General features: G+C 47.9%; 1 protein-coding gene across 1 annotated transcript in view; it reads right to left on the minus strand.

Annotated features, from left to right (window-relative positions):
- KIAA1549 (KIAA1549 ortholog) overlaps nucleotides 1-14,880 on the minus strand; it is a 135,291-nt gene that overhangs the window by 40,838 nt on the left and 79,573 nt on the right. The window contains exons 11-13 of the mRNA XM_044247032.1: nucleotides 14,128-14,312; nucleotides 5,814-6,010; nucleotides 4,006-4,121 (exon numbers count right to left, since the gene is read on the minus strand). Of these exons, the coding sequence (XP_044102967.1) occupies nucleotides 4,006-4,121; nucleotides 5,814-6,010; nucleotides 14,128-14,312 (498 nt within the window). The remainder of the gene's footprint in view (nucleotides 1-4,005; nucleotides 4,122-5,813; nucleotides 6,011-14,127; nucleotides 14,313-14,880) is intronic.

The following is a 14,880-nucleotide window of genomic DNA, read 5'->3' on the forward strand; positions in this document are numbered from 1 at the left end:
ATAAGAAAACTTACAAGGTAGCAGCAAATGTCACAAAGGGGAGGGGGCATTAAGCTACTGACACTTAAAGGTGAGACTGCTTTCCTCCAAGAGGGTGAAAAGACCGGGACACACAGATGACAAAGGAAGAATGCATTCCCTCATTCCCTCACCCCCACAGTGCTGTGGGCCTGCCTGGGTACCTGCAAGCCGCAGGCCTGGAACCAGCTCCTGTCCGGGCCCTGTTCCAGCCCCCAGCCGTGGTCATGGCTCGTGGCTCTAGAATTCACCACCGCACCCAGAGACACATGAGAAGCCTGGAAAATCATCGAGCTTCCATACTGCTCAGAACCCAGCCTTTCTAATATATATATTTTATAACTGGGTTATTTTCATGGTTTGCATGTACTGTGTACTTAAAAAAAAACACACACACACAAAAAACCATCTGGACAACAATAACCAACAGCGAGTACACCTGGAGACACAGATTCATGGGTGTGAATCTGCCTTAAGTTTAAGTTTAGAGACTTTGGATAAAAACCCATTTCTATTCAAATATTACAAAACAAAATTGGAATGATAGAAATCAGAGTATGGGATACCATCGATGGAGCAGAGTGACAGAGGGAAGGGCAGTATCCGCTGCTAAAATGCTGAACCAAGGGGCGGCTGGGTGGCTCAGTGGGTTAAAACCTCTGCCTTCGGCTCAGGTCATGATCCCAGGGTCCTGGGATCGAGCCCTGCATCGGGCTCTCTGCTCAGCGGGGAGCCTGCTTCCTCCTCTCTCTCTGCCTGCCTCTCTGCCTACTTGTGATCTCTGTCAAATGAATAACTAAAATCTTTAAAAAAATAATAATAAATTTTAAAAATAAATAAATGAAATGCTGAAGCAATGGGACACTTACAGAAATACGAACTTCATTATCTGTGGGTGAATACAGCCAGAGGGCATCAGCACCAAGGCCCAGGGCCCCCCAGTTACTATCCGGTGAGGCAGGGACCCCATCTCTCCCTCCCACTCCATCCTGTCCCAGCTCGGACCCCAGGCCCAGAGCGCACATCTGCTGAACACAGGACTACACGACCAGTCACCTCAGCTAAGTTTATAAAATGTTACCCCAAAGAGACAAAGAATTCTAATTTATGACCTCAGCTCGTTTCATAAATAAGCACTCCACAATTACCTGGAAAACTCTGATGTGACAGACACTCAAAACAGTTGCTGTGCAATCTCTCTAAAACTATGAATTTGTGTTGCAAACCTTTTTTTTTTTTTTCAAGATTTATTTATTTGAGAGAGAGAGGGCAAACGAGCAGGAGGGGCAGACGGAGAGAATCCTCAGGCAGACTCCCCTGCCAAGCACACAGCCCGACTCGGGGCTCGATCCTAGGACCCTGAGATCACGACCTGAGCCGAAACCAAGAGTTGGAGACTCAGCAGACCACGCATTCCTGCCCTGCCTACTCTTTCACACGTGCCACAGTGGATGTCCGCTCAGCTCCAGCTAAGAATTCCATTCTAGAATTCGGAATTTGTGCAAGTCTTATTAATGAAGTTCCAACTACTTCAAAATCACACCCTTGCACGCACGCGTTTCACAGTCCTTACCTACCGGCTGGCATCCTGCTGACAGAAGTGTGGGGGATGTGGCATTGCACAAGGACAGCACAGTGGGGGCACAGGAACACTGTGAATGCCACTGCCTTCACTCGAGGAAGGTGCGTCACCTCCCTATCTCCTCTCACTCTCCCCAGCTCTGCTAAAGGGAACCCCTGGTAATGCTGTGACTTAGTCTAAAACCATGACACAGTGACATCTGAGTCAGTAACCTCATAAAGATCTATCCATGGACAGTCATGTGTGCATCACAGTCCAGCTGCCTTCCACAGACAGTCAGCTGGGAAGGGAATCAAGCATGACCTCTAATGGACCAAAACCAAAACCATGCTCTTTTCTCAGCGATCATTGCCATGGAGGTCTTGGAAATGTCAGATGACTTGTGACATCCATCAAAAGCCTGGCCAAGGAGTGGGAAGGGACCCAGTGGCCTTACCACCTGCTGTGATAAAAGGGGATGCTGGCCCCAGGGCAACATGGAGGAGGGACCCGAATGGTTCTCAAGCAACTGACTTGCCACAGAAGAAAGACTTTTACATGTTTACAAAAAAAATTCAAAAGCTAGGATTAGAAACTCGCCATCTTTTCTCTAGGGTATTTAATTAAGTTCTATGCAAGCAATACAATGCCTTCATGGCAGCTTTACAGAAATAAAGTGAATTGATATTTACAGTGAGAAAATCATCCTTCTAAAACATGAAAATAACGTGCAGACTGTGGTGTCTCTCCAAATCGTAAGAGCAGCAGCTAAGCTTCTAGAACTCACAAAAACATCGAAGCCACTTGCCTCCTGCCACAGGCAACTCAGTCCCACACCTGACGTGCTCACTACCTGGATTTTGAATATACGAGGATGGTGACTTTTGATTTTTGTAACCCACGCAGAATACACCAAAACTGTTGGGAGTTAAATGTGAGAACAAAAATTGAGATTTTCTCAGATAAGCAATTAACAGGAAGAGAGAAACTCCAGGGCAGATTCTTCCCCACACCCCCTCAAATATTTCCTTCCTGGGATCAAAATTAGATTTTAGTCCTGTCTATCTGAAACCGAGCACTTGTCTTCACGGTGCCAGACAACTTCTAAGATTCTGTGAAACTGAATCCAAAAAAAAAAAACTCTTCCCTTATTCTAAGGGGGTTTTCTTTAACATCAAGAAGGAGCAGGAAGGAATTTCAAAAATGAGCTAGTTTAGTCCCACAGAAGCCCCAAAGGCTGAGGGACTCACAAGGTTACACACATGACAGTGACAGATCAGGCCCTCTGGCTTCCAGCTAGAATCTGTTCATTGACAGAATATGGCTCATTCTGTATTGCATTTTCAAACAAAGAAATTTGCGATGACAACTGTTTAAGTCTAAAAATTAGCATTAAAAATGATATCTGAGGGGTGCCTGGGTGGCTCAGTGGGTTAAAGCCTCTGCCTTTGGCTCAGGTCATGGTCTCAGGGTCCTGGGATCGATCCCCATGTGGAGCTCTCTGCTCAGCGGGGAGCCTGTCTCCCCCTTCTCCCTCTGCCTGTCTCTCTGCCTGCTTGTGATCTCTGTGTGTGTGTGTCAAATAAATAAAATCTTTTAAGAAAAAAAAATAAAAATAAAAAAGTAAATAAAAAAATAAAAAATAAAAATGGTATCTGAGGCATCCCATTCTTCTCTGCATTACTAAGAGTCCTGAGATATAAATTAAACTCCAGCAAATGTAAGAGCTGTACTCACACACTCATTTAACAGAATCTGTGAAACTAAAACCAAACTAACTCGCCATCACACCAGAAAGTGTCCCTAAGTCTAGTTAGAACCTGTGGGCCTAGTCTGACCATAGAGCATGAGGTCTACGGTACAGTCCTTTGGGGTGGACCTGAAGTTCATTCCAGACCTAACAAGCCACAGACCACAGACACAAATGCGCTACACTGTTGGATCACACGGAACTACCTGCAGGAAGAAGGCTCTAGCAACAGGACCCAACAGAATGCATTTGGACCCATGACAAATAAAGGACCTTCTGGTAGTGACAGCTGAGAAAAATCCAGAATTGGATCACAAGAAGGTCCCTAAATGCTGGAGGTAGTTTTTGAGACTCTGATTTTCATTTGATTTCTCCTGTTCTTCGGGGAGGAAAACCATTAAGACTCTAAACTAGAATGGAACGTGGCTATTAACCTCATAACACACTTGAGCGATCCCCTAACCTCTGGCACGGTGTCCTGCCTCCATCCAGACACCAGTTCGACATTAGGCAGTGATACTCAATGCGGAGAAATTCACCATATGGATGATGAATATTCCCCTGCAGACTTTTTTTTTTTTTCTTAGTGTCTAGCATTTGAAGTAGCATAAAACCTGATCCTCTTGGAATCTCATAATCCCTATGTTTACCACAGAGAATGGGAAGAGTCACCGACCGCTCTGCGGAGCTCTGTGGGGCTGGACATCGTTCACTGCTCCCGGCGTCTTGTCTCCAGCGTCCCTCTCGCCGGACTCCTCGCTTACGGTAGAGTCAGCATCCGAGGGAGAAACTCTGCAGTCACAAAACAAATGCAAACGTTAAGGAAAAAAAGAAAGAAAGGGCCTGGGGCAGGGGGTGGGGGTGGGGTGGGGAGAGGTCCCATTAATTTAGATGTGGAAGTCAGGCTTCCGGGCAAAACAGATAGAAACTAGACCGTTCCCAAAGAGCATCTTCAAGGAACACATCAATAGCACATGGTCCCCACCTGAAGACAGTATCACACGGCTTCTAGGGCTCAGCAGGCGGCATTCCAACAAATGCTAGGAAGCTAGCTAAAGGCCGGCTGGAGGACGGTCCCTCAGTTATCAGGGCTCTGAACTGGCAGTCTGAGTCTGGCACAGATTGTATCATAAAATCTGTCTTCAGGCCCGGTTCCAGGTCAATGGGGACCGCAGAATCCCAAAGATCCCAGGATGGTCCTATCGTCAACCCCACAGAACCCCACAGCTCTGGAGAAGTCCACACTTACAACACAAAAGCAACGATCTCCCCTGAGCTTTGATTCTGCCTATCAAAAGCAAGGGTGACACAGAACCAGCTTGCACGAGGCTAATCAAAGGCCTCAACCAGTTAGCACCCCTTCTCTCTGGGCCCCTGAGGGATGCTAAAGTCCTACATAAGCCATGCAGACCACTGAAATGTTGCATCTCAATGTTTAGGATGAGATGACCAAGGGAAGAGAAAAAAAAAACCTGGCAAAATTATACTAACATATTCAACAGTCTTTAATGATTTGATTTATTCTTAGCCAGCAAGATGATTAAGCAAATAACATCTCTCTACATAATTCATTTTCTTTTGTAAAAATCGTGGTGTAATATCCATTAAAATTGTTAAAACTAGGCCAGAACCCCCTGGGGTAGGTTTTCTGGGAAGTCAGAAATTGTGACAGTGTTTCAAATGTTGGTATGATCACACATTTCTTCCCTCTTCGCAGGAAATCAAGATTTGGAGTTCAAAGCTCAAAGGCAGGCTGATAATTTGAGGCTTCCATACCCTAGTGTGATTGTGCTGAGATCTGAAGGCAGCTGCATAAAACCTGACTCCGAACTTTCACCCAGCTACGGCCCTTCTCCTAGGATCAGAGGGTGATGGGGGACTTCCAGGTGGCATGTTAACATGCAACCCTCCGCCTGTTTCCCTTTGATAGGAGGAATGGAAAGACACTAGGGATGGGGAGCAGGACAGGGAGGAGGCGGTGCCGAGTCCATGGAAACATGCTAACGAGGGTGACAACACAGGCGGCCAGAGGGAAAGCAAGCAAAGAAAAAAGGATCTGATGAAAGTCCCCCACAGGCAAAGCAATGAAGGCAGAGCCGGCCGCTGGCACAGCAGCAGGCAAAGCCAACCACTGGCTGCGTGCGTATGATGTGCCGTGCACTTTTTAGACATTTCTTCTGATACCATCTCCAGAGGGCCCAGAATGATCACCCCAGAATATACCCACCAGGCTAGGCAAGAGCTAATCAAGTATCGAGGTGCGGGGGAGGGGGACATCACCAAAGCATCTGGCCACCTCTGGTGGTCCCCTGGCGTGGATCAAGAGCCCTTCGGTTCGTGGACTTTGGGCAAGCTGCCGCCAGTCTTCTGGGCTGCCAACCCAAGGAATACTCACCATCAGCTCTTGGGACACTGGAAACTGACAAAACTGAGGAGGGAAACATGCTCTGCAACAGGGAACAAGACAGAAAGCCCGATAAGAACCTTCCTCGGTGACGGATGTTCTTGGAGAGGATCTTGGCCTTGGGGCTCGGCACGTCTCCGTTCTCAGATGGCGTGGTGTGGTCCTTCACAGGTCCGGGCAGTGGTGCTGGCTCGTGAATCATCAGGATGTCGTCTTTATTGTGCTGACCCAGATGCTGCTTAGCAAAGTCAAAGCCCTTCACACTAGGGATCTGCAACTAAAACACACACACGTACACACGCAAGCGAAGACCGTCAGTCTGAAATCTGAGGACCGTGAGAGCTGGTAGGACGGCTGAGTGCTGACTTCTGACCCGAGAGGGTGCCTGCCAGCCCATCGTTCTAATTCAACGAGCATCGCTAAATCATTAACCGTGTGCTGTGCACAGTGCCGTTCACACGTGGGGTCTGCAGAAAAGACAGACCCTGGCGAAAGATTAAAGAAGAGTACAGGATCAAAGAGCTAGACCATAATGCAAATCGTATCACAAGACGATACCTGACCCACTGTCACAGTAGCGCGATCACATGCTATGCGGTTCCAGAGGGAGTGGCACGAGCGAGATACTCTTTTTTTTTAAAGATTTTATTTATTTCTTTGACAGAGAGAGAGAGATCACAAATAGACAGAAAGGCAGGCGGGGTGGGGGGGTAGCAGGCTCCCCACTGAGCAGAGAGCCTGATGCGGGGCTCGATCCCAGGACCCTGAGATCATGACCTGAGCTGAAGGCAGAGGCTTAACCCACTGAGCCACCCAGGTGCCCCTGAGAGAGATATTCTTTACAGAAAAATGGAGACTTGAGCTAGGATTCACAGGACAGGTAGAACTTGGAAATGAAAAGGGGCAGGTACACAGAGAATGTTCTAGATCATGACCAGAGAACACTTCCGGGCTGGGAAGACATTCCGTCAGCTGCCCTAGAAGGGTCAGAATGTGGGGAGGGGAAGAAGGGGGGGCCAACGCCAAATGCCAGTTTCTAGAGCAGAAAACCACGAAATATTTCTGAAGAGGCAGATTTCTAAAATCTAAGCAGACAGGACACAAAGGGCTGTCGGAGGGCCAACGGTACCCACGCAAGAAATGACAAAAGCCTGAGCCCCAAACCCTAGAAATGGAAACGGGAAGGAATGAATAGATCTAGAGAACGGACTGAAGGATCTGAAAGCCAAAAATAGACACAGGAGGCAAAGGAGGGAAAGCAGCCAGTGATGACTTAAATGACTTCTAGGCAGGCGTCCTGAGAAGGGAAAGGGACATTCATCATGAAAGGATGGTAACCTGAGGAGATAAAAAGACGGGTTTCACTTTAGACACGCTTAGTTGGAGATGGCAGAAAAAGCTCCAAAGGAGAGTAGCCCTGTGTGGCTGGACACGGAGGACAATAGCTTGGGGGAAATTTCGGGCTGGAGACAGGACTTTGAGAGAATCTGTATAGAAGAGGACAGGTAGGGAACCTGAGACTTTTCTCTCTCTCTCTTTTTTTTTTTCCCCTCAGATTGTTCAAGATGAAAACAGAGTCTGTGGATAAAATGTTGGGGAACATCTAATAGTTTGGGGCTCAAAGGAGGAAAAGGAGGCAAGGAAAAAATAGATAACCTCAAAGAAAAGAATTTGTAAAGTTTGACGTAACAGAAGGCAAGAGGATAGAGAATTTCTAGAAACAAGTGGCCAACGGAAGTCCTGGGGGGCACAAGGAGGAAGGAGAGAGGGGTCTTTAAAAAAGCTCCACCTCTCACACTGGGGGTCGCAGAAGTCCTACCTGAGAATCACCAGAGGTACACCAAACCCACCCAGAGCTTCCCACTCGGCTTCCAGCTTCCTGCACGAACACAGGAAAGGTGCTTAAAAGTACAGAGAACTGTGGGCAACAAAGGAGAGGCTCCCTTTGTGCGACACTAAAAGTGTAGGGGGGACGGGTCGTGCATCATTAATTTGGGCTTGCAGGTAGAGGAAACTCAGCTGCATTTCAGGAATTGTCCCAATGTCCTCCTTGGAAAGAAGGCAACAGCACAACTGAAACCCTTAGCCAAGCTGCATTCCACCCCTAGAGACAGTCCATCCGTCAAAGACAAAGTCCAAACCAACCTAAGGAGTTATTTTAGACGATGTGTTATAAAGAAGCAAAAGGTTTTGCCATATCTGTGTTAATTTTATGCCAAATGAGCACCAGGGGCTTCTGTTGGTGATCTCGAAGGTCTTTTAAGCACCACAAATCTACTATGATCAGTGAAGAGAAGGGAAGGAGTCTGCAATGATGACTTCTGCCAGCAGAGGGAGACAAAACTTACTAGAAGTGCGGCCTACAAAGATGTTGCTTGGAAACAAAAGGTAAAGACCCCATGTGGCTGTATTTTCTAAATTAATGATGTCATGTGACAAGGCCAAGCGACTCCACCACAGTCCTTGGCTCAGGAACACTATTCCATGAATATGAACCCAAACCTGCCACCCTCTGGTTCCCCGTCCCTTCCAACCACTCAGGATAAGTCGATCTCCTCCTCCACAGACTGTGACCTTCAGGGAGGCTCCCTGAATCCCTGAGGGTGTTTGTCTTCCTAGGGGCATGCAGCCACTTAGAGACCATCAACATCCAGACGGACAAGCTCTGTGTACTCTCTTTACCATCACCAGTGATTTTCCCAAGGGCGTGCCTGTAGTCTGGGCATCGTGTTCCCCGCTCCTGCCCCCACCCCCGCCCCCGTTCTAAAAGTCCTTCTCCTGCTTTACAGGAGAGAGGCGCCCCCTCACCCACACAGGAGCCTTTACCCAGCCGCACCTCATGGCAGCTCCCTAAACCAGCGGCCCCTGAATGAAAGAATCACAAGTATAATAAATGGTCGCCGAGCCAACACCATCAACGTCATTTAATAAAACATGGTATCATCTTTTTTAGTCTATTTCCCAGCAAGAAACTAAATGCCTCCAATGACTAAGAGACAATCAGTGTTGTAAGGCACATGGTCTGCTTTACCAAAATTGAAGGAGGAGCCACAGATTGCCTCCTCCAAGCAGACGTCTCCAAGTGAATGAGGGAAAAATAAAACAGCTCTACCTCTGTGTGCAGTCAGTGTACCCGAAGCCCAGGAGTTAATACAACTGGTCTACCCTGACAAACGTGCCAGGGTTCATGCAAGAAACAAGCATACGTATGTGTCAAAGGCTTCGTTATTTTGGCTGTTGGTAGTTATTATAAATACCTACGCATTCTCAGCTATCAGATAAAAGCTATGACGTTAGATACAAAATTTTATAATTCAGCAACAGGGTGTGACACACAGTAGACCATCTGTAAATATTGGATGACTAAATGAATTTTTAAAAGTCAACTGAAGCTTCAAACTTGCTGGCTCTTGTGGAGAGCCATGAAAAAGGGTATACATCATCAATAACTACATGGCCATCGAAGCCCTGTGGGTTTACTGTTGATGCCCACTAACATCATCAAATATCTCCATGAGATCCTTGCAATTCTCACCAGCAGGGTGAGTCTCCACCTTCTACGACAATAGAAATGTGGCGACTACTCTGTGCTTCTGCATGAAACAAAAGCTATCTTAGAACACCCAGAAGGAAGAAATTAGAGAAAATCTTGCCCTTTCATAGAATTAGCTCCTTTTGTTTCATCCTTACTTTCCAGAATGCTTTTCCTAGCTTTTCCATTTCTTTAAAAAAAAAAAAATCTAGTATTAAGTCTGGCTGTATTGTGTCCCCAGCTTCCACATGCAGAATAAGCTTCAATCAGTATTTTATAGAAGAGCCACAATTAATTAGTGCCTTCGATATTTCCATTAGGACCCCTTATTTCTGAGGAAAGGAGGCTCTTTTGTTCCTTCTCTCTTTAATATGTCACAGAGGGGACAGCCCGATTGTCCGTGCCGCACTGGAATAACGCCACCACCAAGTCAGAGCGGGCGGGTAAAGCAGGTCAGCCGAAGAACAGGAGAGATGCCTGATGAATTTTAAAGCACGTGAGCTGTGAACATACTACAGCCCAGGCGGAACAAGACGGAGCGAGTCTCCAGCCCTCCGGGGAGCCGGAGGCCCTGGGAAGGAGCAGTTAAAACGACAACAGACGCCACAGAGCAGACCCCAGCTGTGCCGTCTCAAAGACAGCGGCAATGTCTTCCCATTTCTTACTGGACAGATGAGATCCGTGGACATCTCCACAGTCGCCGCGCTGCTTCCATGCGGAAGGCGGAGGGCATGGTGTCGTTACTGCCTTGGGCCTCGGTCAAGAACCCCAAGACCCTGCCGCCCCCGGGGGCTGCAACAGATCGCAGCCAAGGGACCGCCGGTGAACTGAACTCTCCATGTATTAGGTGCCACAGGGTCCCTGCAGACACTCAAAGGGCAACCCGGCCACCGGGGACGAGATGAACTTGGCTGAAATGGGAGAAATGCCCGTGGAGCCTCTCTCTTCAGTCAGCCGTCCACACGGCCTCCCGAAGCGGTCATTCGGACATAAATGTGTTCAAGCTGCTCTCCCTGCTGAAAACCCTTCCGTGGCTCCCCACCACCTACAGCACCCCTGCCCACCGCTGATGTGCCTGACAGCTCCTCCCAGCCTGGCTCTTGCCTCCTGTCACCTTTGGCTGTGCCCTTCCAGACGTTTGCTCCACCATGCCCGACATATGGGCCATCCCCTCCACCTGGGCCGGCTTTCACCTGGCTTCACCTCTACTTCTGAGCTCCAGCCCCAGCCCTGCCTCTTTCCAGGAGGCAGAGGCAGCCCCCCACCCAATGGCGGGGTAGGGAGGGTGCGGAGGGGGTCTGCCCCTCCTCCCTGCTTCCAAGATAGCCTAGACAGACTTCCACTGCTGTGTGTCCTTCTCCTTCCGGAAGCCCTCGAACCAGGGACTTCACGCTGCCACGCTGCCGGGGCTTGCAACCAGCCTGGCCCCGCTTGGCTCAGAGCAAATGCTCCGTGTTTGCTGAACGGATACGCAGTGACTAAGGCAGCTCCGTGTGGCTGCCCGCAGTGCCCACCGGTCAGGAACCACGGTCCCACGACAACCACAGAGATCGGACTGTCCGCACGGGAAGGAACAAGTGTTACAGGATCAGCGGCATCTAGCCAATGCCATTCTCTCTTCAAACAGAACCTCAACAGGGTGATGTGGGTCCGGCTGCCATTTTCCTGAGACCAGTAAACGGGGATGACTTTACAGAGACTCCAGATGAAAGATAAGGGTTAGATTTGGTTTAATGATTGGAAATAAAAAAGGACCCTGTCTCAAAATGTGAGAGAACGGCCTCTCCTTCATACCATATGATCAAACTAATCCACTCCCCAGCCAATCCGAAGAGGCTTCCTGCTCATTACAGGGGGCGGGGGGGGGCGGTTGGTGGGCACGTGTACTGTCTGCGACGTTGGTAGCTGTGGGATTACTGAGCTCAAGGATCTGGGAGAGGAGCATCGAGGCAGCAGCAAGGGGGCAGGGTGAGCAGAACACGGAGACAACAAGAGCTGGACCAAAGGAAAAAGAAGTCTTGAAGTCCCGGGGGAAACTAGCACCTTTTCAAATCATCCCAAGGGATGGGCTAGATCGAGGCCCTTCACTACTGCCGGGTAAATCTTAGAAGAAACACTAGTGAAGAGAGATATGATTCTCAACGAAACGGAGATCATCCTTTTCCCGTTATAAACACACGACAGAATCTATACGGTAGTTTCCTGTGCCAGCGAAGCAAGGACCACCCTTCTGAAATGTCATGGAAGTTAGGGCCCCCCACCCAGGTCAGAAGACGTGGGCTCCCCAGGGACTCTGCCACACAGAAAACCTTCTGACAAGTTGTAAAGACACATGCACAGATCTTCCAACACACACAAAGCAAGAGCAACCCCAGGGCTGGGGTTCTATTTCAAACTGTCCACCTGATTTTTTTTTAAGGATTTTATTTATTTATTTGAGAGAGAGACAGCAAAAGAGGGAACACAAGCAGGGGGAGTGGGAGAGAGAGAAGCAGGCTTCCCGCCGAGCAGGGAACCCGACATGGGGCTTGATCCCAGGACTCTGGGATCATGATCTGAGTCGAAGGCAGACGCTTAACGACTGAGCCACCCAGGTGTCCCTCTGTCCATCTGATTTACAGCAACATCTGGTGCATGAAGATATTTTGGCAGTAAAAGTGAGAGAAGGAGAAAACTTGGGGAGCATCCTGTTTTGAACTCAAGGGATGCTGTCCTCTGACATTTGCATGAAGTAACAGATGACAAGTGGGCTTTCCCAGGGAGGGTTTACATTAGGGAACCTGGAGCATGAAACACCTGAATCCAGAACCATCTACACTGGACATCGGGCTCTGCAACCACACTCCTTCACCAGAACAAAAACATTTCCAAACTCACTGTTGATCTTACTAAAATGAAATTCACACTATGAATGATTTAGTGCCTCCAACACTTTTTCCAGGGCTTTCCACGGCACTATCTTGTCTAAGAACAAAACAATCTTAGCACACTCTGTAAATAATAAATGGAGATAGGTAATCAATATAATGTTAATGTACAAAATGCTTCCAATATACTTGATAATCATCCACTTTCAATTTAGTCACGATTTTGCATTTTTACCTAATTCCTAAGAAAAGGAATACTCTTCATTTACTTTTACAAAGTACAATAAATTCAGAATGCTTACTGCTTACTTTTCTTTATTCAGCGGGTGTACCTTTGTAATGGGCAGAATTTTTTTAGACCCAGACAGAATAATCTAAAAAGTTAACAGACAACCCTTTATCTCTTGCTCTCTCTCTTCCTTGCTTTTTCTTATCAAAGTTCCAGAGTCAAGTACGTTCCTCTAAATGCGTGAGACCCACGGAGGGGGCACATTCACACAGAGTAGACGATGACCACTTTCCATCCCCGTGGTAATGGCCCATCCCCTGATATACTAGAGGTGAACAGCTACTGCGTTCTCTTCCAAGGTTTGTCGGGTTTCTTCCGCTCACACCAGATCAACCAAAACTCGATCCTTACCAAAACTTAATGTCTTTGCTCTGAAGCTGGTATGTGACAGTTCAAGACTGCAGAAATCATTGAAACATAAAAGTGAGAATTGCTAGTATTATGAAAACTAAATGGGATGCTTCGGTACGACATGAAAAAGAGGTTTAAAAACACACTGCTGTCAAATTCAGTGTAAGTGAACGAGCTCTAGAAGATTACAGAGTTGGGGTGGGATCGGGGGAAAAAAAAACAGGGAATTTTACACTCAGGTTGCTCGCTTTTCTCCAAAGAAACCCACACTGGAAACTGCAGCTGGTGCATTTTGGTGTTGTTTTTTAATTTTAATTTTTGTTTTTGAAAGGGAGAGAGAGAATCACAAGCAGGCTCCGTTGGTATCTCAGGTGTGGGACAGAGCCTGATGTTGGTATCCCTGATGTGGGACTCAGTCTCACGACCCTGACATCATGACCTGAGCCTAAATCAAGTGGGACACGTAAAGGACGGAGCCACCCAGGTACCCCAGGTGTGTTGTTTCTTATGAGAAAAACCAAACAAAATCCTCTGAGTAAACCAACAGTCCAAAAAATAAAATGTAAAAAAAAAAAAAAAAAAAAAAAGGGACTCAGGGGCGCCTGGGTGGCTTAGTCATTAAGCATCTGCCTTCAGCTCAGGTCATGATCCAAGGGTTCTGGGATCAAGCCCTGCACTGGGCTCCCTGCATAGTGGGGAGTCTGCTTCTCTTTCTCCCCTCCCCCTGCCTATACTCCCTCTCTCGCTGTCTCTCTTTATGTGTCAAATAAATAAACAAAATCTTAAAAAAAAAAAAAAGAAAAAAGACTCAGGGTACATCAAAAGACTGGTGAATACAGACCCACTCATATATTTAAATTAAAACATTTAAGGAGTATAGTATCATTTTTCTAAAGATTAGTTGGTCTTGATCAAGGCACACAGTGGCTTTCCGATACAGTGGACGGAAACTAAAGGAGCCGTCCAGTGGTACCGTGTACAAAAGAGACACACAGATCTGAGAAAACCTCCTTTGGCTCCTATTCTTTGAAAATATCCAGGGTGACTATAGATCAGAATTCATACAAAAATGGATGTGATCTTTGAATTAATCATTTCGTAAATAAAATTACAGGAGAACTCGGCACTCGTGACACGGCTAAGCCTTGATACGGCTTCATCTTCGCGGCCTATAATTAAGACTACAGAAGAATCGTGGTTCCAGTAAGCAAATGTGAGGCAAAGAGATACCACCACTAAAGCCAAAAAAGTGTCCCTATCAGCTTTCTGCCCCACCACTGAGCATCGAGAGCCTGAGCTCGGCCTACCCCAGCCCGTGAGACGGCCTGCGTGCAGACTGGGGCTCACCCTCTCACCTTCTGGCGCTGCTGGATGCTGGCCACCGTGTCAGGCTGGAAGTCCAGCTTGTCCGTGCGGCAGAGTTTCCAGTACAGGATGACGACAATCACCATGACCACCAGCACTGGAATGACCACGCCGACAATGACCCAGAGGTTGCTGCTCTGGGACTCGGGGGACGGCCTCTTCACTCTGTCCAAGGCTGCAGGGAGGAAAGACAGGCTGTTCACTAACTGCTCTGCACTCACCTCCCTGACGGCCCGTCTGTGCAGGGAACGTGGCTGCTTCTACGAGAAACCTGGAAGCTCTTCGTCATTTCAGGTCGAGGCAAATGGTTAGTCTCTGCAATCTCCTGATGGCCAGAAACACTGCCTAGAAGACTACCACCTCAACGCCCGAGGGACCAGGGTGACATGCAGACAGGTCTAAAGGAGCACGGCTCATCCGAAGGCAGAGCTAGGTTAATTCCAGGTCTCCTGACTCCCGGGCACCCCACTGGCTCTGCCCTAATCTCACTGCAGGAACGTTTCCATACTAAAAGGCAGAAATCCCCATAAACAGTCTACGAACGCTGCCTTAATTTCTTCACCTGTGTATCTCTCTAAATTCCTGAAACAAGATTTAAGGTACCAGGTGTCAGTTTAAACATTATATGACCTCCAATTTACTTACTCAGAGTTTGCCCCTCCCCACCCTCCTGATCACCTCCCCCCATCCCCAACCCCGACCACTGCCGCAGCCTCCCAGCTTCCATGGCCTTGGAGAAACAC

Source organism: Neovison vison, chromosome 4 (assembly GCF_020171115.1).
Source record: "Neovison vison isolate M4711 chromosome 4, ASM_NN_V1, whole genome shotgun sequence".
Classification (NCBI taxonomy): Eukaryota; Metazoa; Chordata; class Mammalia; order Carnivora; family Mustelidae; genus Neogale; species Neogale vison.